Source organism: Protopterus annectens, chromosome 9.part0 (genome assembly GCF_019279795.1).
Source record: "Protopterus annectens isolate FY-2018-M chromosome 9.part0, PAN1.0, whole genome shotgun sequence".
Classification (NCBI taxonomy): domain Eukaryota; kingdom Metazoa; phylum Chordata; order Ceratodontiformes; family Protopteridae; genus Protopterus; species Protopterus annectens.
Window position 1 is genome coordinate 134250264 of NC_056743.1, and position 16479 is coordinate 134266742.

The following is a 16479-nucleotide window of genomic DNA, read 5'->3' on the forward strand; positions in this document are numbered from 1 at the left end:
GGTTGTCCGACTGCTGCACTGTGGAGACACTCGTGGGGGGGGGGGGCCACTTAGCTCTGCACCCCAAAGCCTAGACAGTTATTACCAAACATAATTGGGTGCACAGAATAATATCTGTAGAGTTTATTATATACCATTTTTCCTTCTACCTCCTCAGTGGACCAAAAGAATTTCTGACATTCCACCCAGTCAGAGGAAAGCAGCAGCCATAGAAATAGAAAAGCTTCTGGAAAAAAGTCATCCCAGTGGTCTCCCCACATTAACAAGAATCCGGAACTTGAGATTCTTTTTAGTGCCAAAGAAGACCAGAGACATAAGACCAATTTTGGATCTCAGCAGTTTGAATCAATTTGTCAAACATTCTAAATTGATCTGATTGAACTATACCCGCGGTGGTGGTGCTGCGGTAGCGTTGTCACCTCACAGTAAGACTCTGTCCGGTTCGATTCTCAGCTAAGAGCATCTTCTGCGTGGAGACATGCGTGAATGGGCGTACCTTCATTGAAGGTTGTGCATCAGGCCTGGCAAGCCAGTACGTAAAAATCAACTGCCAATCATTAGCGGACCGGAGTTCCGCTGTGGCGACCCCTAACCGGGAAAAGCCGAAAGAGACAGACAGACAGACGGTCCTGATTGAACTATAGGATATTTGGCTTGATGCTGATTGACCATTTTAGATTTGATCACCTGAGTCACATCCAGATGTTATGGGTATTATAGATGCAAACCTTAACATAGTTGTTCAGTAACTGCTACAAATTTTAAGCAGTTCTATTTCGGTATAAATACATGTGATTTATGTTAGATTATTTGTACCTTTTCGTTGCTGTTATAAGTTGCCAGCATTTGCATGGCCCTGTGTTCGTTAACTCAGAGTTGCTGTTCTGTAAGCAGCCATGCTACTTATAGTGCCAGTTTTCCACTGGATTGACTAACATGTCAACCTTGAAGTCCTGGGGTAAGTACATTTTGCATTGCTACTGCGTTTGTGATAGCTGTGCACTTATTTTTGTACTTGGTACTAATCTAAGATTTTTCTTGGTCTGTACTTTAGTGACTGCAGAGAAAGAACCTTGCCATTGCTTGGCCTCTGATTACTGTAGAACCTTATAGTATGCTCTTTTGCTATTGTCCAGTGCAGTCATTTAAATATTTTGACCTTTTCTATGCTGTTATAAGTTGTGTGCATTTGCATGGTGCACTTTTAACAGTGCAGTGTATTGACATAGGCACTTAACCTTACGTTTCTGTATATAACCTACTCCACAAATTCTTAGAGTACGTAACAGTTAGTAGTTGCATGAACTGGCCTTGGTTTGTGCTAAGCGGCACTCTGCTTTTCTTGTGTAGAACTATATTGCTCATTTTCTAGTAAATCAGCTCCATACTGACAAGAGATACTTCCTCTTCAGCCCACAATAACAAGCATCTGGAAACATGGATTTGCACTTTCCAACCGTCTGTGTAGCCAGCTTAGTTGAAATAGGTACCCTGAGACAATGTATTATGGTTCATAGGTAAGTACTGTACTAGCTAGCATTGTGGGCCATTTTAAGCCCAGCCAGTTTCACTTTTTGTATTCAAATTAACCAATCTCATTTGCTTAGAGATTGGCCTTACCCATCCCATGGTCAATAATTATATAATACTCCTAATGAGAATAAAAAGGATCATGCCATAAATAGAGGGGACCCTTGCATAGGATAAAGCATACAAGAACTGCCTGTGTCCATTAGTACTGCAAGGTGGCAGTCCGGGGCTAAATTTTCTTTCCCATTCATAGATCAAAGTGTGCTTGAATGTGGACAGGGATGAACTTTGTTTTATGTGGCTGTGGAGTTTGTTCCATAGCAGCAGCAGTATCCTTTGTGAGATATACCCGTCCCTCCAAACTGTTCTATTGATGCTGCAGAAAAGATTTAGATCCCTATTTCTGATGCTGTTTGACTTGCTGCTTTGCAGTAAATCTATCATTGTTGGCTCAGTAGATCCCTTGAATGCCAGACACAGTTCACCTCTTTGTCTGTAGTGTACTGAGTATAGTGACAGGATTTTGAGTCTGTTCATGTAGTAGGACATGTTTAGGCCTTTTATCCTTTTAGTAAGGTATCTCTTTATTTTATTTTTATTTTACAGTTGTTGACTGGGCTAGTCTAACTGGATATATGTCCATTTTCAGTAGAGGTCTGGGGAGAAAAGCTCCACATAAAACACATGATCAAACAGAACATTAAAACTTCAGTTACAGAACATTAAACTTCAGTTACAGATAAATTGTCAGACAAAACAGGTGTTGCATGGTAATTTAGCATACATGATGGATAAAAGTAGAACAAAAATAAGACCCCCCCCCAATTTATTTATATATATATATATATATATATATATATATATATATACACACACATACTAAACACTGTGGGAAGAAAAGGATGTGGGAGATTCCCAGATCAAAGTTATAAGTAAGGAACAGGAGAAAACAGGAGAACAGACTAATTAAAAACAGGATTGGGAGAATTAGTTGAGGGGCAGAAACTCATCAATGAGAAAGAGAGATGTCCATTCCGTCTTTCTTGGGTACAGTAAGTGCAACTTAGAAGGTAGTGGCCTTAAAGTGGTAATAAAGTGAATAGTAGCCTAGGAAAAACAGATGATGATGAAAATAGAAAGAGAAAATCTTAGACAGGGTTAGTACAGGGATGTAGCCAGTGACTTGTAAGGTATAATTTGAGTTTCTTTTTGAAAAGTATAGTAGAAAAAAGAGGTGTAAGTTCACCAGGAAGTAGGTTCCAGCTTTTCCCCACAGTGTTAGAGAAAAGGGAATCTTCTGCTTTAGGCATTCCTTTTGTGGCATGTGTCTGGACAGATTCATGCCAAAGGAGGGATTATATTCAGTGACTGGCCTTATGAAGGCCAAGTTCATAGGTTCATACTAGGCTCTCTGCCCTAGTGCATTTATAAGCCTAGCCAGAATGTGTTTGGCTTTCGCCACCCATTTTAAATTTATTTTGCTATGCCCTTTTTCGAGGTTAGTATACTGTGCCTCTGTCTAACAGTGACACAGAAGTGATACCCGGGGTAAACCTACGATCTCCCATCCAGTCATCAAGATTCCTCTTGAAGAGAGTCAATGAGGGACTCTGCCTAACCTGGACTGGGATTTTATTCCAGAGTGAAGGGAGCCTCTGGGTTATGAATCTGTCCCTCCAGCATGTCCTATTTATTTCAGTGCTGAGGTTCAAGTCTCTCGAGCGAGCTCGATGGGATTTGGATTTTCTGAGGTGCAGCATGTCCATTAATTCCGGGTTGGACATGGCTTTATACGTCAGGCACAGATCACCTCTGAACAGGCGGTATGCCACTGAGTAGAGCTGGAGTTTCTTTAACCGGCAGCATATGGCATCTGTTTGAGCCCTTTGATCCTCTTGGTGAGGTACTTTTGGGGTCTTTCCAGTTGCTGCAGGTGTCTGGTAAGGTACATCCCAAAAGGGCATTGTACTCAATTATGGGCCTGATGAGGGATGAGTAAAGAGGCACGATGACCTCCCTGATCTAGATGTGAATCCCTTCATGATTAGGTGGGCTATATAAAATGTTTTTCTAACCACTTTGGCCACGTGGTTGTCAAATGAGAGATTGCCATCAACTTGGGTCCCCAGGTCCCTAATTACTTCTTCTGTACTTAATGGATTACCACCTATGTGGTAATTTGTGGGCACTTTGTTTTTGCCAAAGGGATGACTATACACTTTTGGCATTTAGCTTGAGGCCATGGCTCTGGCACCAGTTGTCTGTTTCTATGAGGCCCTTTTGTAGGATGCTTGTGTCGGCTGGAGAGTCGATTATGGCGCCCAGTTTGCAGTCATCTGCGAACTTGGTCAGCCACAGTCCTTCCGTGTTGGCCTGTACCTCCAAGAAATATATACTGAACAAGAGAGGTCCCAGGACTGAGCCTTGTGGGACACCACTTGTAACTGGTTTGGAGTCTGACATGGCTCCAGCAATTCTAACCATGTGGGTTCTGTCCTTGAGCCAGTTTGCAATCCATCTAGTGACATAGGGGGTTATATTTAAGCTGGTGAGCTTATCTATAATGCCCGAGTGGGGTATTGTATTGAAGGCTTTTGCGAGGTCCAGGTAGGCTGTGTGGACCACCTTCCCCTTGTCAATGGCCTTGGTGACTGTTTCATAGAAATCAACCAGGTTTAAGAGGCAGGATCTGCCCTTAACAAAGCCGAACTGGGTAGGATCCAGTGTCTGTAGGTCCCCAATATCTTTATTTATGATGAGGAGGACAGTGACGCCCCTGGATCCAGACACCATCCATGTGTTTATAAGCTGTGCAATGTAGAAGGACTTAACAATGGACACATGTTGGTCAGAAGGTAGGTCACTGTCCACATAAGTTTGCACATTCCGAACAACTAAGTTAACTCTTTGTGGTGTATTCTTCCTAAAGAATACAGTAATGTTTTTTGGCATTTAGTTTCAATCCATGGTTTTGGCACCAGTTATTTATGTGGGACAAACCTTTCTGCAGGATTTTTCTGATTCTTCTTATGATCTGGATTTGCCCTTATCTACTTATGAGGATTCTGATGCAGAGGACTCTATTCCCTCTGCTTCCCCTCCAGAGGATTTTTCTTTTGGTGAGACTTTACATACTCTAAGGGAACATTTCCACTGGGAAAGCCAGGATTTTTCTGATTCTAAGAAGAGGCTTAGGGATTTCTTACTCCTGCCTCAGCATAGGCCTTTAGCTAGACCTCCTGTACTGGACATTGTTGATGATGCCTTTTCAGAATGTAGTTTGGCTCCTGAAAACCTGACAGATATTACAGGGTTCCTGATTCACACAAGTTCCTTTTTAAAAATCCTATTGCGGATCCAGAGACTATTTCACAGGGACCCAAGGGCATTAAGACCTCTACTGCTAAAAATCCTACTCCCTCTGATAGAGACTCCAGGGCGCTGGATTGATGGGGTAAGAAGGTTTACACTTCTGCAACTTTGGCCATTAGGGCTTTAAACTGCCAGTTTCATATGTTAAAGTATCAACAACATGTAATTGGATTGCTTAAACAGAAAATGATGTTGATTCCTGACTGTGCTGAACATAAAGAATTACAGAATTTAATGCATTCTGCTGAACAGGTTGGAAAGCATACTTTGCAATATGGATTTGATTCATTAGAGACCTCTTGCAGGGCTGCTGTTACTGGGTCTGTGCTCATATGGCATGCTTGGCTTAAGGAGCAATCTTTGCCTGATCATGTTAAAGCTAAATTGTTGGATGCTCCCTTAAATCAGGACCGCCTGTTTGGCAACAAGGCTGAGGAAGTTCTTAAAAAGATGGAAGATACATCTAAATCTATGCAAACAGACAAAGATTTCTTACAAGTTCAGCCTCCTAGATTTAGTAGGCACTGGCCCTCTTAAGAATTGGTCCTTTCCGGCCCCTTCCAGGTCTTCTCAAGCCAAAGTCACACACAGCAGAAATCCCAGGTTTCAGTCCCAAGGGGCACACAAGACTAAGCTGTGGGGGGTTTTGACACCTAAATCTGGGAGTAGTAAGACTCCCCTCTATGGAAAACTGTCTCAATGACTTGCTTTTAAAATTTCCAAGCACTTCCCAACCGAATGCTCCTTTAGGCGGAAAGATTGGTCTGCAGGCCAGAAACTGGGAATTCATTACTCAGGACAAATGGGTTTTAAATATAGTGTCCCAAGGATACAGATTTCACTTCCACACATTGCCAACTCCAAGCGGGTGGCCAGATCTACCCCCAAATCAGTGGGCACAGGCCCAAAATCAAGTACTCTCTCTCTTAAACATGGATGCTATTCAGTTGGTACCAGAAGAGGAAAAGGGACAAGGTTTCTATTCGAGACTTTTCCTGGTACCCAGAATAGGCAATACATGGTGTCCTATCCTGGACCTTTCTACTCTAAACACCTTCCTGGTGATTCCAAAATTCAAAATGCTGACTCTTCACCAGCTGCTTCCTATGCTAGGCAAAGATGCATGGTTAGCAACACTAGACTTAAAAGAAGCATACCTACACATCCCTATCAGGGAGTCTTGCAGAAGATACCTATGCTTCAAAGCAGGCTTCATGCATTATCAGTTGTCTGCACTGCCCTTTGGCTTATCTGCTGCGCCTAGGGTATTCACAAAGTGCCTAGCTCCAGTCATTGCATTTTGCAGGCAAAGAAATATTCAAATATACCCATACCTGGACGATTGTCTAATTCAGGCAGAATTCACAAAGTGCCTAGCTCCAGTCATTGCATTTTGCAGGCAAAGAAATATTCAAATATGCCCATACCTGGACGATTGTCTAATTCAGGCAGAAAGCCAGGACATGCTTTTGAGTCATCTGTCCTTTGTTCGAAGGGTACTGACTTGTCTGTGGTACACCATGAGCGAAAAGAAATCACACCTGGTACCCTGTGAACAAATTATATTCCTGGGAGCAAGCTTGAATACAACTTCCCAGATAGCTTTCCTCACGCCAGAGAAACAAATTCATTTGACAACCTACTTCAAACAAGTGGCCACAAAGACCCTGCTGTCTGCAAGGCAAATACTGCAAGCCTTGGGGTTCATGCCTCTTGCTTTCTTCTAATTCCATATGCAAGGCTGCATATGAGGAAACTACAATGGTATCTCAAAAGCCTATGGTGTCAACATTCACAGGATCTGGAAGAAATGATTCATGTCATACCTTGCCTACGCCTAGAGTTCCTTTGGTGGGCAGAGGCCTGCCACCAAAACAGGCGACTACCATTCACACTACCCCCTGCCACCCAGATTTTAACAACAGATGCATCAGACTATGCATGGGAGGCTCACCTGGCAGGGAAGTGCATTCAGGGCAAATGGAACCCAAGTCAAATGCACCTGCACATAAATCAAAAGGAAATGTTAGCTGTACAGAGTGCTCTGACAGCCTTCAAGGACCACATTCTTCCAGGACAACTAATGGTAAAGACGGACAACACCATTGTGATGTGGTACATAAACAAGCAGGGGGGGTACACATTCTTACCCCCTCTGCAGACTAGCCATGGCATTGTGGAACACAGCCTTGAGCTACCAAGTGAATCTACAAGCTCAATTCCTGCCAGGAAAACTAAATACACTGGCAGACGGACTAAGCAGAAACCTCATGGACCCACACGAGTGGAAACTGGAACCAAGGATTTTCAACATGTTGACAAGCAAATGGGGAAGCCCAGATGTAGCCTTGTTTGCCTCCCCCAGGAACCATCAATTGGACAAATTTTGCACAAGGATTCCCCACAAGCTAGCTTGGAAAGTGGATGTTTTATCCTTCAGCTGGAGAAACCTATCAGGTTATGCCTTTCTCCTCTATCTCTGTTCTTCAAAGTACTACTAAAGATCAAACAGGACAAGTCAAGGATGATTTTAATTGCTCCAGACTGGCCTCACCAACACTGGTACCCACTCTTGCGCACTGTGTCAAGCTTGGCTCCATGGCTGCTGCCTCAGACTCCTCTCAACAGGAGAACCAGATTCTGCACCCTCAGCTGCAAACCCTGAACGTAGCAGCCTGGTTAATTATCTAATCTCTCCTTTACCATCCCTTGGCATTCAGTGATGGATATCATTTTAGAGGCAAGGAGGCCCAGTACCAGAAAATCCTATGCTGCAAAATGGAAAAGAATTTGTGCTTGGAACCAGTCTCAAGGAATGAATGCAGCAGTGCCCAATTTACCTCAGATTCTATAATACTTGACTGAGATGCTTCATAAGGGCTTGTCCTTTTTCTCCATCAAAATTCATGCCCCAGCCATTTCAGCTTATTATAGCACAGAGCCTCCCCTCTTCTCTCACCCACTGCTCAAACAGTTCCTCAGAGGGGCAAAAAACTTAAGGCCACCCAGGAGAGCTCCAACTCCAGCCTGGGATCTGAATTTTGTTTTGGAGAAACTCACTCTTACTCCTTTCGAGCCAGCTACTACTGCAGATTTAAAATTTCTTTCCTGGAAAACAGCCTTCCTTTTAGCTATCGCCTCTGCAAGAAGAGTATCTGAATTACAGGCCCTTATGGCAGTGGAACCCTTCATCATCTTTCATGTGGACAGGTTGTCCCTCAGAACCAATCCCTCCTTTATGCCCAAGGTGGTATCCAGCATGGCTCTTAATCAGTCCATTAATTTGCCTACCTTCTTTCCTAACCCATAGAACAAAGGGGAATGGATACTGCACTCTTTAGATGTGCACAAACAGCTTAAATTCTTCTTGGACAGGACTAAGCCTCAGCGGAAATCTGAACAACTGTTGGTGGCATTTGCTGCAGGGACAGAGGGGAAAGCTATTTCAAAACAAACCATTTCAAAATGGATAGGCCACTGCATTCTTTTCTGCTATAAGCACCATGAAAAACCTATCCCACAGGGTATCAGACTCCATTCAACCAGGGCTGCATCTACAGCCTTTCACAGGGACGTCCCTACTAGGGACATCCTAGAGGCTGCTACCTGGACTTGTGTACATAATTTCACCAAGCGTTATCCTTTACCAATTTTCTCTAAATCCGGTTTTGCCACTGCAGTCTTGCAGGGCCTTATAGCTGGTCCTAATTCTAGCTAAATTCCTCCTCCCAACCTTAGCTTTAGGAATCTACCCAAATGTAATGACTGCAACAGTGAAACACGAAGAACATAGTACAGTTGTGTACACTTACCATAAATGTAGATGTTCAAGTGTATTCACTGTTGCAGTCCTGGTTACCCTCCCTCCAGCCCACTTTCCTTTCTCTGCTATACCTCTACTCTCTTTTACTATGCTCAAAAAGCTTTTTGGTGTATTTGCTTTTTTGTTGGAGGTACATCCTTATATTTTTAGATTTAATTGCTTCCCATTGGGGGGCATCTTACATCTGGGGCAAGTAAAACTGATGTAATGGCATTGGCTGTATGTTTTATACCCCCTGACGATCTGACGTCAAGGAAGAAGGGAAAGCAACCAAAGCAGGACCCAAGACTTTCCTAATCAGGCCGACTGAGGGCTACCTCCAAGCAGATAACCCAAATGTATTGACTGCAACAGTGAATACACTTGAACATATACATTTATGGTAAGTGTACACAACTGTACTTTGTTTTTCTTGTGGTGAATTTGATGTGGATCGGTAGCAGTATGTCATATAGCGATTATTTGATTTATTGGTACGTGTTTAAACCATGAGTGCTTTTTATATACATAAGGAAGTCATCTGTTAAGAAAGATTATACTGATTTTTATATGCAGTTTTTAAAAGCTACACATTACTTCACAGAATTGTTTAGCCAGAAATACGGTCATTAATATATGGATGTAGATATAGATAGATATATTTACCGTCTTGAGGGTAAAGCACCTCAGAGTATTCCCCGCCCTCTGAGAAACAATGATCTTAACGTTAGTAAATGTAAGTAGCAGGGGTATAGTGGTACAGTCCCCCACATTAGAGGTGCACAGGGTGAAATTCTCATTCATCAACACTTTTATGGTGTTCCAGCATGTTTGGTATTTGCTATCAAATTGCATGCAGTAACAGATGTTGCACTTCCAGTAGGGAGCCTTCCTTTCAGGTGCCTCTGCTCTTCGGGATGGAGTTTGATAGAATCATAAAAGAAAATGTCTAGTCCCAGTCTGCTAAATATGATTTCTTTTCCTTACTCCAGCAGCCCGGGGTTCTGATCATTGAATTCACTTTCGAGGTCCATAACTTCAATAGGCAGGAAAATAAACTCATTTTTAGAAACCTTTTCAGCAGTCCTGAATTTCTGTCAAATGCTACTCTTTCAGGGAAGTCATCAGCAAATTATCATCTGTCTTATTGTGATTCCATCATAGGAGGCAGATGAGTAATAGAGATTGCAGCAAAAGTTTTTTGAATTGAAAGTGTGTTCCTTCCCATTTCACTCCATTTACTTTATACTTGTCCTCTATCTCAGTAGGTGACCCCCACCCAGAAGTTTATAGTCACCAAACAAAAGCACATAGCTTGTACAGGAAGACCAGTAGGGCACCATTTTTATTCCGTGTTATTGATGGTACCTTACAAAAACAGAGTACTTGACACCATTTTTGATATTGCTCTCAAAACTTTCTGTCAATAAAGAAATGTCCCATATGGTCACAATTAAGTCCACCGTGTCTTTCTTGTCTTTTATAGTCTGGATTTGCTTTTTTGGACCTCCAGGATGAGGTATGAAAAGTTCCTTAATTTTTTTTGTAGAAACTAAGTGTGTGGTCCTGGTGCTGCTGATGCAGCTGCATATGGAGTCTTTTTGGTAATTTTTCTATCAAGGTGACTAACTGGCAGGCTGTAGCCCTCAAACATCACATGTTGGTCAGTGCAAGGAAGTTTCTGCTGCCTGTCTGACTAGCTTAGAATTCCACTAAATCATGACAACTCGCTGCCAACACTAGTTCACTATATTCACCTTTTGGGGTGTTATCTGTATGTACACTCCACAGTAGCATTTCTCCCTTTACAAAGGCTTTGCATAGTTAGTTACCTCCCTTTTGAATCTAGGCAAAACTTTGGTGGGAGTGCTCCTACAACTAGTAGAGTTTATGATGATTATCTTACCCATCACTGCAGGGCTAGCACTTCATGTGTATGCTGCTGTCATCCCTCAAAATACATATGATATAATATCTGCAGGGCTTTGTTATTATGATAAAATTGTCTAGGGCATGTTACAAAGCCATTTTTGGTGTACTGTTCCACTCTGCATGTTAGACTTTGCTTCCAGTAGCCCAGGTTGCTACTAAACATGTTGTCCGTGGGCTGTGCTATCCATTTGCTGAAACCCATGAGTCTCTGTTCTGATGCAGGGCCAAAAGCAGCCACTTCATTTTCAAGAGTGTGATATACAGTAGGCCATTGTGTCATGGCATGGTCTCCCTTCTCCCTGAAAATCGATGTCTGTGTGCCATTCACTTTATCATCTTCAGATTTATTTCAAGGAGACAGAAGTGGAAGGAATTGGACCGACTGTCTGTGCTCCACCTGGTCTAGGACTTGGGCTTTGAAGGCTGCAAAGTCAAACTTGTCAAGCAGTCCCTGCATCTGGGGAGACAGAACCTAACAGTAGTCTTCCAGCTTCAGCTTGATAATGCTTCATTACAGTGAGTACCCCATATAACTGTTTCATATGCAGTAGAATGTGCTTCTTTTTCTGACCACAGTTGCATTTTCTGTAGTTTATAGTTGTCAGAATTGACTTCTAATACAGCTCATAAGACTTGCAAATAGTTTGACAGCATTTTTTTTATCCTTGTGGAAAAAGTGACACCATTAAAGTAGAGTTAAATTCATGAAAAAAGAATATGTTTGCTCTTCCCATTTTATTAACTACTTTCTTTTTTATTTTGTTTCAGGAAAGAAATGAAGAACCCAGGTAAGTGTAATATTAGGATTTTCTGCAATGTTTGAGGTGTGTGTGTGTGTGTGTGTGTGTGTGTGTGTGTGTGTGTGTGTGTGTGTGTGTGCACGTGCGCTGGAAAACAGAGAGAATGGTATACTGTCAGTACATGTCCCCTTTATTATGTGGGGCTTGTTGATGCAGTTGAAATTGGAACATTTAGGGCAAACAAGTCTTCACTCTTTGGTTGTTAATCTTGATAAGTGAAAACTGATTACTTGTTAGCCAGTGTAATTTATCAGATTTTATTCATATTCTCAACATTTAAGGCTTCCTTTGTGGTCTTTTAGGGCTCAATCACGTGACACCATGAACTACAAGATGTCTAGCCATATACACCCTCAGGCAGAAACGCTTAAAAAGTTTATACCTCCTTTTTCAAGCACTTAATATTGCCTACATCCCAAGTGAAGGAGGGCTGAACATTGATAATCCTAGTGTAAATTTGCATCTTTCAAATCCGGTCGACTAGTCTTAAACGTAGTAAAAGTAGCACTTTGCCATATTATATAGGCTGTAACTGAAAAACACTTCTCATATAAAAATAAGTTTAATAGGTTCTCCCATAGGTGGGCTTAAGTATAAAGTGTTGACAGAAGCCAGCTAAGGCAGATTACGCATAATAGTTCAGCCTCAAACTCTTGCTTCATAATAAGATCACATCCAGTGCAGTGAGACAGACAAAAATCTCCAACCACAGTGTGCTGTCCAGTATGAATAACATGGAGGTCTGGAACTGCTTTGTCTGCTACCACTATCTCTGTGTTGGGAGAAAGAGAAATTTGCTGCTGTTACCATTCTCAGTTCACTGAAAAGTTTCATGACTGAATTAATACTCTCCCTTTTAATCAAAAGACGTGCGTCTGGAGCATTTCTCCCCAGGCCTCTGCTGATAATTGGCTTTGTTACAAATCAGACTTTCCCGGTAAACAAATGTTAAAAAATAAATAAAATCAGTACTCTTGGATGCGGATGGCTGTTTCTTTGGAAGCACCATGCACAAAGGGACTATTAGAATTCTACTAGAATCATGAGGGATTTGTCAGGTTTTTGATTTCAGAAGAACTTTCAGACATACTGCTGTAGAAGAAAAGGATTGAGTACTTACCGTTGGCCCTTAAAACATGAGTGAAGTATCTGAGTATAGTCTATCTTTCCGGAAAGCAAGGGAACAATAAGAAATGGCCTAAGATGTTTTGCCAAAAGTGAATAAGTCTTGACTCAGAGTTCAGAGTAACTGGAAAACAGGATACTGAAATTAAGCTTGCATTTACAACAGTGGTTGCAAATTCTTCTGAAAAACAGTAACAAAAAAGAAAAAAAATCACCTGAAGTTTAGACTACAGACACCTACATTTCTAGCTTTTCCCCCAGCTGCAACCACAAGATGACTTTGCAAACTGTCACTAAGCTCTGTGCTTGCTTTCTCAGTGAGGTACTGCTACATAACGTACATATATACAAATATTTCAAGCATCGACATTAACACCCTTCTAGCTTGCCAGTATACCAAAACATTTGTTCCCAAAATAAATGCCCTGGCTGTTTTATGCTTACTTTAATATAATTTGGTAGTCTGTTCCGTTCATCAGCATCTCTCTCAGAGAAAAATTAGTACAGTTGTCATTTCTGTAGAATCTTCTACATAGGTTGTCTGACGATTCTCTGCTATTTTTTGATAACCCTAAACATTCCCAGAGGTAGTTGTCTCTAAATGCCATATATACCTGAATAAGATGTTCTCTTAATTATCTATACAAGACACTGTACAAGTTCAAATATTTTAGTCTTTAATGTTTGTCTTTTCGGCTTTTCCCAGTTAGGGGTCGTCATAGCTGAACTCCAGTCCACTAATGATTGGCAGTAGATTTTTATGGTGCCGAGTTGCCAGCCCGATGCCCAACCTTCAGCGAAGGCACGCCTATTCACGCATGTTCATAGGTTCATAGGTTGGTACTAGGCTATCAGCCCTAGGGCCTATACAAGCCTAGCCATAACAATTCCCTGGCTATTTCTTCCCACACTATTTACTTCCCTGGGCCCCTGTCTAGCAGGGCGACCGACGTGATCCCCGGGGTGAATTTCCTTTCTTCCATCCAATCGTCAAGGTTCCTTTTGAAGAGGGCCAAAGAGGCACTCTGCTTGACATGTATGGAGAATCTATTCCAGAGTCTGGGGAGTCTCTGGGTCAGGAACCTATCCTTCCAGCATGTTTTGTTTATTGTGATGACACGGTTTAGATCTCTGGAGCATGTGGCTCAGAGGGATTGGGATTTCTTTAAGTGTAGCATGTCCAACAGCTCTGGGTTTGACATGGCCTTGTATGTTAAGCAGAGATTGCCTCTGAGTAGACAATATGCGACAGAGTATAGCTAGAGTTTTTTAAGGTGGTCAGCATAGGGCATCTGCTTTAGGACTGTGATTTTTTTAGTAAGGTATTTCTGCGGCCTTTTCAGTTATTGCAGATGTTTTGAGAGGTACATACCAAACGGGGCATTGTATTCTATAATGGGTCTAATGAGGGATGAGTACAGTGGGACAATGACCTCCTTTTTTCTGAATGAAAAGCCCTTAGTGATGAGGTGTGCCACATAGAAGGATTTCTTGACTGTTGTAGCAATGTGGTTATTGAAGGTGAGACCACTGTCCACCTGTGTCCCTAAGTCCCTTATCACACTTTCAGTGTTTAGTGTACTGCCACCTATATGGTAATTCACGGGTACATGTTTTTTCCCAAAGGGGATAACTATACAATGTGAAATTGTTCAATCTCGCCGTTTGTTCTTACACACGGGTTCGGAGCCGAGGATCGGCTCCGAGTCGGCCGCATCACTAGCTCCGCATCTTCGAGAAAGCTCGAGGCACAGTAATATCCCATGATCCTCAGGTGCTAACCCTCAGATCTAGTTTGCCGCTAGCAGCAGATCGCATTGAGAGGCTCGGGCCAGTATAATTTTTTCTATTTTTCTTATTATATACTTCTCTTTATACAGATTTTTACTCATTTTTTTTAGTGTTTAATAAGTATTATAATATAGGTGTTGTTTAGACTAGTTTAGTTAATTTAGTTAGTTTTAAAAATTCTTAGTTAAGGCCTTCGGGCTTTTTCTGTCAGGATTGACAGTATTAAAAAAAAAAAAAGAAGTTTTTTGCCTTTAACTTTTTCTTTTCTATATATATATATATATATATATATATATATATATATATATTAGTGTGCTGTGTGTTTTACATTTTTATATATATATTACATTTAAATTGTATTATTACACTTAACATTATATAGGGATTTTTTTCTTAAGTGTGCTGTGTTTTTTCTTGGATTTTTCCTTTTTATTTCAAAATGTCAGAAAAGACCAAATCTGGTTTCAAAAAGTGTCAGTGTGGACAGAAGATGTCCATTACTGACAACCACTCATCCTGCGTCTACTGTCTTGGCCCTCTCCACTTGCAGGAAGACTGTTCCATTTGTCATTCCTTTAGTGGGAGGGTCATGCTGGAAAGACGCAGGAAGTTGGTTGACAGAGGGTTGCTTAAACTCGAATTTCAGGAGGCCCTGGACAAGGCTGAACAGGTTTCTAAGTCTTCGAAGGGGTCGAAGTCTTCAAGAGTGTCACAGCCCAAGTCATCGGCTCCGAGCACCTCTTTTCAGATTCGGACACCGGCTCCTATGACTTCGGTGCCGGGTGTCGAGAGTTTATCTCTGCACGAGGCTCAGGTCTTGGAGCCGGTATCAGAGGTACCACCGTCTGCTATCCTTCGCTCGGTGACTGCTTCGATCCCTTCCACCCGTTCTTCGAGGCCCCTTTCCGACTCCAATGTGGACCGAGTGGTACAGAAGCTTATGGAGAACTCGGCTTTGTCCAAATTAATCGAGGTTTCGTCCCAGCTGGTTTCGAAACTCGAGGCTATTCCTGTTCCCTCAACACTTCCTCCTCCAAGACCCGTCGAGTCATCGGAGTTAGGAGTAGAAGAACCGATGATTGTAGAGCCCTCTGTGCTTAAGCCTCCAGTAGTGCTATCGGCTTCGTTGACCTCGACTCCTTCGGAACCAGCTGGAGAGTCTCGGAGCCGAAGATCTTTCATAGGCTCCGGGGGGGATAGTCGAACCGAGATATCGGTTCTGACTCTTCCCCTCGGTGCCTCGGCTCAGATCAGTTCGGATCCGTCCTCGGTGTCGGAGCCCGTGGTTCCGATTCCGGAGAAACGACCTCCTTCTTCGGATCGGGTCGGACCTTCGGGTCGGGGCAACAGTGCCTTTGACATCATGAGGAAGGTCTTGTCTGATCAGACACATACTTCATCAGTATCTTCGTCCCCTTCCCCAAAAGGTCCGCGTTCTGCTTCTGTGCCTTCGGCTCCTACCAAGCGTCGAGACCCAATGCCTCAGAAGTCCCCACAGGGCGACTCTGGTTCCTCAGATGCATCCCCAGAAGCTCCCGCTGAGGATGTTCCGAGGAAACGACTGTGCAAGAGGAGGCACATAGATTCCCCTCAGGAATCTCTCACATCTGATACCGATTTAGATGAAACAGAAGGGTCCCCACGGTCCCCCTCTGAGGATGTCTCGTTTGCAGACATTTTGGAAATCCTGAAACAAGGGGGGGACTGGCAAACCCTTACCCCTTCTGTGGATGAATCGGTCTTACTGAAGGCATTTGGGACTCAACCTTCTACCTCCTGGATGACTCCGCCCTTTGAGGATCTCATGGATCTAATAGCCTGGAGGGCTTGGGAAACACCCGATACAGTGGAACCAGTCCCTCGTAAACCAAATAAATACATGACGGCCCCCCAGGATAAATCTTATCTTACAAAAGGAGTTCCCGTAGATACTATGGTGGTGGCGGCGGCCACTAAGAAAGAGATGTCTGAATCATCTTCCTCTATCCATCCTCCTAATAAGGATTCTAAGACAATGGACAGATATGGGAAGCGCATATTTAGTTTGGCGACTTTTTCCATTCCGATCAATCAACTACCTTATGCATTTCACGCGTTTACAGAGAGATCTCCTTAAGGAACTGGGAG

The 16479-nt window shown here is 42.6% G+C and overlaps 1 protein-coding gene across 3 annotated transcripts in view; it reads left to right on the forward strand.

Moving 5' to 3' along the window:
* Window positions 1–16479, forward strand: part of TRIM44 (tripartite motif containing 44) — a 1245326-nt gene that overhangs the window by 733384 nt on the left and 495463 nt on the right. For all 3 annotated transcript variants that reach the window (XM_044082660.1, XM_044082661.1, XR_006366200.1), the window contains exon 4: window positions 11405–11424. In XM_044082660.1, coding sequence (XP_043938595.1) covers window positions 11405–11424 — 20 coding nt within the window. The remainder of the gene's footprint in view (window positions 1–11404; window positions 11425–16479) is intronic.